This window comes from Neltuma alba, unplaced genomic scaffold, assembly GCF_004799145.2.
Source record: "Neltuma alba isolate B1F8T4 unplaced genomic scaffold, ASM479914v2 tig00013111_pilon, whole genome shotgun sequence".
Lineage (NCBI taxonomy): Eukaryota > Viridiplantae > Streptophyta > Magnoliopsida > Fabales > Fabaceae > Neltuma > Neltuma alba.
In genome coordinates this window covers 13,809-24,950 of record NW_021637435.1, presented here as the reverse complement: position 1 = coordinate 24,950, position 11,142 = coordinate 13,809, and the positions used below count along the sequence as shown (strand labels likewise).

Here is an 11,142-nt window from a genome sequence, read left to right as displayed (position 1 = left end):
TTTCTTAATCACATTTGCTTTACCTTCCCTTGAACGGGAATCTGATAGATTCCCTTCTAAAATTGGCTGGGTAGTAAATGGCGCAGCATCTCCGTGATTGTTGACTGAGAAGAAATTTATTGTGCTCTTTCCCTAGCCACATTTCTTGAATGGCCATCTTCTGGGAATACGATCACTGAGTGTGGCATACAGAAGGAGAGTTTGCGTGCTGGAACCAAGTGCGGTTATTGTAGCTTCCATCTCAATGGGAGCGAAATCGAAGAATGTTGAGGAATCTAGATCAAAATGTTGCAATCCTGTTAAGAAGGCAGGACCTGTAACAATGGATCATGTCCTAATGGCATCCCAGGAGACCAAGGAAGAAAGGGAGCTAAGGATTCGTAGTCTTTTTGGTTTCTTTGATAGGACAAATGCTGGCTATTTAGATTATGCCCAGATTGAGGCTGGCCTCTCTGCACTTCAAATACCATCTGAGTATAAGTATGCCAAGGATTTGTTAAATGCCTGTGATGCTGATAAAGACGGGCGAGTTGATTATCAAGATTTTAAAAAGTACATGGATGACAAGGAGCTTGAGCTTTACCGCATATTTCAAGCCATTGATGTTGAACACAACGGATGTATTTTACCTGAGGAGCTCTGGGAGGCACTTGTAAGGGCAGGTAAACCAATGACCTCCTTCATGTTCTAAAGTGTTGGCCCATACTTTAGTTTATAGCTTTAGACATCTTATAGGCTTTTCTACCAATTTCTGGTAAATAAGGACCTATGCTTTCTTTTATTGATGGTTTAATTCTTATATACTTTGATATTTTGGTTTCCTGGTTTTAATTCCTATATTTGTTTGAGATCTAACGATATGAAACCTCAGGTTTGGGTAGGCTGGGACAATGAATTTGAATTCAGATACTTGAATCACCAAAACTTTGGCTTTTATGGTTTGACTGGTTAAAGATGTATAAGCATGGTGCATTTAATCTCTCTCTGGATTTTCAGCGGTAACCAAACATCAAATGTCCTCTCAAGTTCCACGTCTATGATTTAGAGCGTAGAGATTTGACTGTGTTGTATATATCCTTCCCTCCTTGATCATTAAAGGAAAATATTCACAGTAGACTGAGCAGTACTCTTATGCGTGAAATTCGGAGAAGCCAGAATTACATGCACTGATGTAGTGTTATGAATGACAATTTTGGCATATTTCTTCCTGATGAATATTTATTCATAAAGTTCCTTTCATATCAAGGCTCTGGTTAAACTATGGAAATTGAATGAGAAAGGAAAGTGAAAAGCTGTTTAAATTTTATTAATTCTCTTACTTTATTGCATAATACTAACCAGTTATCCTTCTTATAGATTCTCATAATCTTTGACACTTGCTCTACAGCTAGCTTAAGCTGATCCTAAATTCCCAGCTAAATCATTCAGAGATTCAACATCCTCTCCTTTTTGTCAGCTATAGTACTTGTATACTAGCTCAGAGTGTAAGGGAATTGATTACAATTTATTACAGTACTAAACTTCTGAGTTAGTGCATTAACAGCTGTTGATTAACTACTCTGGATAATTTTCTCTTGGACATGTAACAATTATTCTCCCACTATAAAAGATCCTTGACCTCAAGGATCATATTTCAGTGCCTCTAGTATCTAACCTAGGGAGTTGCTTCTGGATAGTGATCAGGTCTTCCTATGCAGTGTCTTCCACACTTGTGTTTTTCCATTCCATCAGGACTCAAGTAACTGGTAAATTGCCTCATTTGACCTTCTTTCTAGCCAAAATCTTCTCTGGTCCCACTTGAAAATCCCCTCATCATCCAAGTTTGGTTGGTCTGTAGTGTGTAGAACTAGGAGCATTCTCATCCTTGTGCTTCAACGTTGAACATGGAAAGCTGGTTTGCTCTGCTCAATCAGTTTTTATCTGTAGGCCTGCTGCTCAGTTTGTTTTAAAATCTTCCAAAGGCAATCCGGATCTTTCTGCTAATTTACCTAGAGCAGGTTTATTGGACCTTTCAAGACCCAAATAGTCATTTTCAACAGCTGAAAATGCATGCTAAGACCACATAGCGACTAATGTGTTTTTCCTTAGAATTCCTAATGTGTCCCTCTAATGGATGGTATCCTTACTCTAACTCTTGTTATACACTAAATGTCGTTGAAAAAGGACTAAGATAAACTTCCTTGAGTGGGATTTGGACGTTGTGTTCATTAGTTCTTGGAGTTGGAAGGTAGCTGTATTGGTACGGCTGGATGGCATTAATAAGAATTCATATAACCCCTCATGAATGCAAAAGGCTGTTTTGTGAACCTCAGTAGGCTTCGTCAAAGCCATTCCTCTTCTTAGTTAACATAACTGGGGAAGCAAATGAACTGCAACCAGGCCTCTTTGCTTCTTGTTCACTTCCCTCAGCTAGTTTCTGCATAGCATTAGCTTAAAGTGGACCATACTCTTGAAGGGATTGAATGATCAAAATCCTGAGAAGATGGAAGGCATTTAGGTTCCTGAAAAACTTCCTTCTCCTCTTCTGCTCCTTGGACCACGATCATTAGAAGCTGAGCACCCTTGCATCCGTGGTTTTCGGTGTATTTCTCAGGCACCATTTATGCAATCCTTTTTTCCTTTTCTCTTCCATCTCCTTTTTTGGTCAATTGTTGAACAGTTTAAGTTGAGTTAGTTTTGGAGTTGTATGGTTAGTTTTTGGGATATTGGTCAAGGTACTTTTATTTTGGGAATGGAGTTTTTAGAAATTTATTGGAAGTACTGGTCAGTGATGATGGATACATGTTTTTTGGGATCAAATCTGGTGTGTGCAGGGAGGATTTCTTTGTTGGATAAGTGTTTTGGTTTTGTTTTGCTTGTTTTGAGAGGATACTTCTGGTAGCCTCGCTTAGTTCATGATATTGGTGAGGTTTTAGTGATTGAACATTCTTGCGGGTGCTTCAATTTTCGTTTCAAACCTCCTGAGAAGCAGAGCATGGCAACTACATCCGAGATTTCTACTTCAGCTAGCAATTCTGCAATTCTTCAATCTTCTCCCGAAATTCTAGAATCGAATCCTCTTGCCTCAGCCTGTTGAGCTCATCAATTTGATATACCAAGATATGACTGAAGTTCATTATCATTCCTCTCACATATTCCCCGCTACTCTGTTAACAACGCTTCTCAACTCATAAGGGACTAACTACATTGATGATGATTCATTGTATCAGGGACCCTGATTTTTGTAGTGGATTCTTGTTATGCGATTTAGCTTTTTCTTGACTTTGTCATATACTTTGGTGGTTTTTTTATTATTTAAGCCACACCGGCCTTTACGTTGTAGGTATTCAGATTGATGATGAAGAACTTGCCCGTTTTGTTGAGCGTGTTGATAAGGATAATAATGGTGTCATAACATTTGAAGAATGGAGGGACTTTCTGCTGCTCTATCCTCATGAGGCGACTATTGAAAACATTTATCATTATTTGGAACGTGTGTGCCTGGTGGATATTGGCGAGCACTCCGTTATTCCTGCAGGCATTAGTAAGCACATCCATGCAAGTAGATATTTGATTGCAGGAGGAGTAGCAGGTGCAGCATCACGAACAGCAACTGCACCTCTTGATCGTTTAAAGGTTATTTTACAAGTCCAAACAACAGAAGCTCGTATAATGCCTGCATTGAAAAATATATTGAGAGATGGTGGTTTCTTGGGATTTTTTCGAGGCAATGGCTTGAATGTCCTTAAGGTGACCCCTGAGAGTGCTATAAGATTTTACACCTATGAGATGCTGAAGACCTTCATCGTGAATGCTAAAGGAGAGGAAACTAAGGAAGGTATTGGCACCATGGGCCGGCTGTTGGCTGGTGGTATTGCTGGTGCGGTAGCTCAAACTGCTATATATCCAATGGATCTTGTCAAAACTCGAATACAAACATATTGTTGTAGTGGTGGAAGAGTTCCCACCCTTGGGACGCTCTCAAAAGAAATATGGGTACATGAAGGACCCAGGGCATTCTATAGGGGCTTGATTCCTTCTCTTCTTGGGATCATTCCTTATGCTGGAATAGATCTTGCTGCCTATGAAACCTTGAAAGAGATGTCGAAGAAGTATATTCTTCATGATGAAGGTAATAAGCACCTTTCAATATCATGTGCAACATGCACACCTTTAGTTCTATCTTGTTTGTTGAAATTCTGAGATCTTCTGTAGAAGCTGGTCCTCTCGTGCAACTTGGATGTGGGACAGCATCAGGAGCCCTTGGAGCCACATGTGTTTACCCATTGCAGGTCGTTAGAACAAGGTAATTTTTTATGTAGTGTTTCTTGATTTTATTTATTTATTTTTATCTGTTTTGAAAGTGACATTTTATTATCGTCATGACTGTTATTCTAGAATGCAGGCTCAACGCCCCAAAGGTGATTCTGCATATGGGGGAATGGGAGATGTGTTTAAGAGAACCTTTAAACACGAAGGATTTAGGGGATTCTACAAAGGAATTTTTCCTAACCTTCTCAAAGTTGTTCCATCTGCTAGTATCACTTACATGGTTTATGAATATATGAAAAAGGGTTTGGATTTGGATTGAGGATCTTGACCGCTTCGTTTGATACTGATTGGCAACTACTGGTGCCGGGGGATGGTTGCAAGGAAGGCGCTGATGACTAAATAAAGTACACAACTGAATTACATTACAATTATTTTGAAACAATTATATAAATAACATCACTTCAAAATTCTTGGAGGACGAAATTGGTTTGTCCCGCGAGGTGCTTCCTCGAACTAATGTGAAGTACCATATCTCTGAGCAGATTTTGTTGTATGATAGAGAAAAATATAAAACACGATTAGGATCCCATTTTGTAATGATTAGTGGCTGATGTTGGTCATATACCTGCCTATTCAATCTGATGCTATTTGTTCGATTTACGGAGGCCCCAGTTCTTTGTTCGGTCTCCTGATTGCTAGTATAGAAGTAGGGATTTGTAGGTATCTTCCTCAGTTTGTATCCCATCCTGATTTTAGTATTAGACTATTAGTTATAGCCCATAATGTCACTTGTGGAAGGCTATATGGACCATCTGTTATTATGTGGCTAATATACTCCTGACAGGACAAAAATCTTAAGCAGTATCCTATCACATTGATGTCTTACAGACTTTTTAAAATATTATTTTTAATATTCGAGTTCGATTTTATTTCAAAATGTAGTATGGTCTTTTGAGGTTAGGTGACCGGTTAAGGGAAAACAAACAGTTTTGTGCTTACATAACATGTGTTTATAAACACTTAAATAAGCATATTCAAATGATGCCTCAACGGGAGAACCGAATCAACTCCGGTCAAATGTAAATGTAAGTTTTGTTCATGTGATAGCACAAGACCTAGACTCTCAATTCATATATATATAAATATATATATTTTACTGCAAATATTAAAAACCATGTATTGCTGCTTATAACGTCTGTCTTAGAAACCTAGGGCTTGTTTGGTTTTTTGTTTTGAAAACAATTTTTTGTTTTTAAAAACAGAAAAACAAAAAAGTTGTTTGGATTTTATTTTTAGTTAATTGTTTTAAAAAACAAAAAAACGTTTTTAAAAACTGAAAAACTAAAACAACTTTTACATGTTTTTTGGTTTTTGTTTTTGTGTTTTTTATTTTTTTGTTTTGAAAAATTGGAGAAATATTCTTCTCTTCTTCTCTGTTACCTACTACTTATTACTACCGGTGATAATTACCACTTGTCAAAGTGTAATTTTTTATTTTTTTTTTCAAATTTGATTTTTTAAAAATTATTTTCCAAATATTTTTTTTGTTTCCAAAACTTGTTCTTAAAAACAATTTTATAAAATTATTTTGAGAATAAGAAAACAAAAAACAAAAACAAACAGGCCCTTGATTCTTCGTAAATTAGCAATCTAAACTCCCAAATATATTAATTTTTTAAACTCCAATTATTTTTTCCCTTAAAAAAATGGATCTGATGCCGAAAAGTAAGAACCGCATTTGATCACTTTTTTGGAGTAAGTGGGGTTGTTTATTTTCTGGACAACAACGAGAGGGTATTGGTTGTTAAAGGCTGACACTGAAATCGATTTTTTCGTTAGGAAATATCAATTCGATATAAAAATTCATGATTTTTTTTTTCAAGGAAGAGAATTTTTAAGACGGATATATCAATATCAACATATTTTACAATAAAAAAACATTATATGAGTTTAGACGGACTTCTTAATTCTTATAGAACACTCAGCCCAAAGATAGATACCATTCTTCTGAAGGCCCAGCCATGTGCATTTGAGCCGGGCCAGATAAACTCCATCATAAGCCCTCACCCTTCTAGGTTTCTCTTTATCTCACCGGTCCTTTGGTGCGTGCCGCTGCTGCCGGATAAGCCTAAGCGAGGGTTTTCTAAGGTTTTCTGAGCTCCACGGAGTCGAAAACTTTCTGCCAACATGGTGAGTGATACTCGTGACTTATTCCTTTTCGCAGATCTATTATTGATTCACTGGATTTTTTTTTACATTACGCTTTCATGCTCGTACGTGTATTGATTAATGTTTCTCATCTATTCCTTGCTATAGTTTTATAATACCTTCCAAGTAGAACATTAGGAACAAAAATTGTTTTTTCTATATTTTTATGCCTTTTTCGCGTGTTGAGTTGAGCGGAAGAGAGGAATTAGGTTGTGGCTGAATGGTTATCTATGATGTGGTCGTCCCTCTATACGTTGCAGACGATGAGACGTATTGCATTCCTTTTTTAATTTATTTCTTAATTGTTGGGTTGGTTTAAAAATTTTGCAGTCCTCTATAAATACGAGGAATTGCCGGAATTTTTACATTGTTTTGTATTTAACTGTTTAATCACTTGATTCCTTTTGTGATACTGATCAGGTTCTTCAAAATGATGTTGACTTACTAAACCCTCCAGCTGAGCTGGAGAAGAGAAAGCATAAGCTCAAGCGACTTGTTCAGTCGCCAAACTCCTTTTTCATGGTACGAAACAGCTATTTTTATTATTAAAGATTTTTAATTTGTTTTTTCTGCATCGTGCTGATATGAAAGAGAAGTCAGCAACTTTACTACTATTTTCATCTCACTATTTTTTTTTTTTGGAGTTGTCCTGGTTTTAATCGCCTGCCTAATTAGTGTTGCCTCCCCATTTTACCTTGTAGGATGTTAAGTGCCAGGGTTGCTTCAATATGTAAGTTAGATTCTTCTTATCAATTCTGTTTTTAATATTCAAATGCAATGTGAGTTTGATTGTGGACGTTTGAATTTGGATGCAGAACCACTGTGTTTAGCCACTCTCAGACGGTTGTGGTGTGTGGGAACTGCCAGACCGTCTTATGCCAGCCCACGGGTGGGCGTGCAAGGCTGACTGAGGGATGCTCTTTCAGGAAAAAGGGAGACTAAATGGTGCTTCAACTTTTCTTTTTTTGCCTCATTTGGAGGTTTTCGTGTTAGTGTTAAGTTGGAATCAATGCCTTGGCTTGCGTTAGTTATGATATATTAATTTTGATAGTTACAAGACTGTTTATGTCACAAACTCCTTTGAGACTTAATGATATCACCACCTTATCTTGCATTTTTCTTTTACTGCAGTGCAAATGATTGTTGGATATTTATGGGTGTAGTTCATATTAATTATAATTTTCGCATAAGTTGGTCTCTGTGATGTGCCCTTGTGTACCATCACGCATAATGCTGATGCACAAATTCTTGAATTCTTCATTGAACTGATGGGTGATTTGTGGTTTTTCCACTATGCTTGCGTCCTTAATCACTTTTTGCCTCAGTTGGAATCATGGGGTCAAGTTCATTGTGCCTTGTAGGGCGAATCCATCTATTAACTTATTTGTTGCACTGGCAGTCCATTTATTTATTTAACTTGTTTTCATTCTATTGGGATGAAGTTTTGCTTGATTATTGTTGCTTTTATTTGGCTACTATAATGTCATTCTCGGAGCAACGAGTGCTTGAACTGATATTGGGTTATTCTTCAGGCGATCTCAGGGCTGGCCTGGTGAATTTATGACCATAAATTCTCAATATTTTTTTACTCAAACGGTCTAAAATAATAAATATTGGCTCCTGGTCTATTCATAAGAAGCAACTTATAATTAAATTTTAATTATCAATTGGAGATTGCATCTGCTGGGAATGGCATTCCTAAGTTTCCATGTCTTGTTCTCTTTTTGGCCCCCTCGTTTCATATCATTAGCAAGCCTAATTATCCAACATATTTATGTTATGTTTTGATTCATCTAAAATTATCCAAAGAAGGAAGGGAGCTGTAAAGCGTTGGATGAATGTGGTAGGAATAGAATGACTTACGAGGAGGTGATAAAGCAGAAGTGGAAGACAAGATAAACGACAATTGATATTACGAGTTTCAGTAAACTGCATCTCAATTTCTGCTTTACATAGATTAAAGTGATTGAAAGAATTGAAGCTTTTAATCGTAATAGGGACCTTAGTCAAACATGTTAGCCACAGTTGGATGGATTGAATCCTTAAATGATAAGCCCTATGTGCAGAGTAAATAGAATTTGGTTTCCTGCTGCTGGTAAACAAATGGCATTCTATGAAATCCCCGCTTTTTTCAATCCCAAGTACGAAATCTGGTTGATATTTTCCCCACACAGTATCTTTGTTGATTTCACTGTTCTTCCTATGCTTTGTGTTTCTCATATTTAATATCCTATAGATACTTTAGAAAATAATGATGAATAATTAACTCAACCAATTCAGAATTAAAAAAAAAAGAAGTAGTGTTGGTACGTGGTAGCACCCCATCCTCTTTCTTGGAACAGAAGATAACCTCTTCGGGAGGGCATCCGCTTTCATATGTTAATGATGGCGGTGGTTTTGTTTGTTACGGTTCGCACATAGCAAGGGAATATATGCATCGCTTTTGTTAGTCTTTGTCCACATGTTCATATGAAACCCCATGTTCTATAACTCCTTCCCTTGATTTACTTGCACTTTTTAAAACTCTGCACCGAATCTCTATGGATATAGAGTCAACAAGCCATATATATCATTTACGAATTATTAAAAATACCACTCATTTCGTAAATTTAATGTAATGTGCATCAGATATATGACATGACACCACCTTGATTTGCTCTCTCTTCTCAGCTACGGCCTTCACATCCCAATCCCCAAAGGCCAAAACAATGAAGGGGTAGTCTTTTTATTCCTCTCATTAATTTTTCCAAAGCAAGATGATAAACACACAAATATTTATAATTTAAGCATTTCTTTTTAAAAAAACCTCCAAGTGGAATCATGACCTTAAAGTTGACTTTGCCGCGTGATATTCCATTCATAAAATGAGAGGCTAAAGGTGTGTGAAAGGCAAAAATGAAAGCAGAAAAGTGAGGGGCAAAGCTATATGTAGTGTTTAAGTATGGTCGTCCCATGTACTACAAATCTTAAAAATAAGACACATTAATCTTATTACCTGTAAATCATGAATTGTCACTGAAAAATTTAACATCAGATAATAATAATGATGCGTGAAAGTGAGTGGAACAAATAATTAACGTAGATGGAGAAAAAAGGCAAAAAATATTATTTCATAATATTGACATTTGATGGAAGAAAGCTCCATCGTAAACAATAAATAATGAAACTAATAGCCGGAATAATTGAAAAAACAAACAAACAAACATTCGGCTAACCTGATGATTAATTGCATCCTTGTTAGCACTTTTAGCGTCCACGTGCTTTGAGACTTGGACATGTTTGCACTGTTTGCGACGCTGTTTTTGATTTTACATTCTCCCAATCTTTAACTATTCCTTTGTTTATTCTTGCCATACCGTTGCGTGCGACGCATCACACCACAGTGAAATTAATTTAATTTATATGGAAGGGGGAAATCATCATTAATTTGGTGGGTATATTTGTTCATGCATGCCCCTCGTAGATAGGTGGAAGAGACGTGCATATCTTAAATTTGAATTTTAGTAATGGATCGATCGATGGAGTGGGATTTATAACAGAAAACTGTATTATTTATTTGTTTTAGTTTCCATAATTTCTTACCAAACAGTGGCTTAAGTCCGATACGATCATTGAAGTGTCCATGCACGTACCTCATAAATCATAATCTCGAGGGGGTCATATGATAAACCACGTTTCGTAGCGACTAATTTATTTAGTTTCTTTTGAACAAAAAATATTTAATTTCATGCATATAATTCTCTCTATGTCAAGCTAGCCAGAGCCTAGCATTATCTTAATTCCACGTTTGGATATATATTATGAAAGCGTCCAAACTATTTCTTACGAAAACATTTCCGGATTCATATTTATACTGTTCATGATTGATTCTGGATTAAAAGATGATGGTATATATGCTGATATCCATGGAATACCTTTTCCACATAAGACATCCAACGAAATTTCCTCGTAGTTTCATTACTCTGCCTTCTTGTAGTTTTAAATATATGGTGTTTTCTTATTTTTCTTATAGACAGAGATTTATAACTGAGTTGGGTGCATGAAGGCTTACACACCGATTGATAAGGTTTTTCCATTTATAATAAAAAAAATTTCTTGTATTCTGTAAATTACAATTAAAAAACTGCTTAGAAGCCATTCCCAAAACGAAACAGTGATTTGTTCGGTTACTGTTACTTTCAATACAGTTTAAATAGATATAATTTTACAATGTATGAAGCTTAACACTACTATACAGCAGAAAAAACTTCTAATACGTCGGTTTCAAGAGGAGACATAAAAGCTATCAACACAAAAAACTTTAAATTAGTCTATGAAAATGCTACTGGTGAGATTGTGATATCCACCACGAGTATTAATCAACGTAAGGTCTTTCTCATCTAATAGATTTACTAGATATTCGATAAAAAATAACTACTGATAAGTGACATTATCAAAGACTCATGATAATTTGTTTTTTATATTTATTCGTTTTTTTAAGATAGTCCTGTGATAATAGTAGTTCTAGCCAATATACTTGATTAGTAATGATACTTTAAAAAAGACAACATCTATTTATTACAAATAACTGATTTAGCTAATTTTCTTAATCTACTTAAATTAGTCAACTAATTTTTATATTAACAAACTGAAGTAGTAATTAATAAATGGAAGAATTACAATCAAGCTCCATACAAGATAAAT

General features: G+C 36.0%; 2 protein-coding genes across 2 annotated transcripts; both read left to right on the top strand.

Annotated features, from left to right (window-relative positions):
* Window positions 1–229: 229 nt before the first annotated feature.
* On the top strand, window positions 230–5,188 carry LOC114734556 (calcium-binding mitochondrial carrier protein SCaMC-3). Its single transcript, XM_028922169.1, has 4 exons — window positions 230–662; window positions 3,323–4,111; window positions 4,195–4,285; window positions 4,378–5,188. The coding sequence occupies exons 1-4, from the start codon at window positions 245–247 to the stop codon at window positions 4,568–4,570; spliced, it is 1,491 nt and encodes a 496-aa protein (XP_028778002.1). The 5' UTR covers window positions 230–244; the 3' UTR covers window positions 4,571–5,188.
* A 1,126-nt stretch (window positions 5,189–6,314) lies between these two features.
* Window positions 6,315–7,584, top strand: LOC114734558 (40S ribosomal protein S27-2). Its single transcript, XM_028922172.1, has 4 exons — window positions 6,315–6,441; window positions 6,880–6,981; window positions 7,161–7,189; window positions 7,275–7,584. Exons 1-4 carry the CDS (start codon window positions 6,439–6,441, stop codon window positions 7,399–7,401), a joined length of 261 nt encoding a protein of 86 aa, XP_028778005.1. The 5' UTR covers window positions 6,315–6,438; the 3' UTR covers window positions 7,402–7,584.
* Window positions 7,585–11,142: the final 3,558 nt, after the last annotated feature.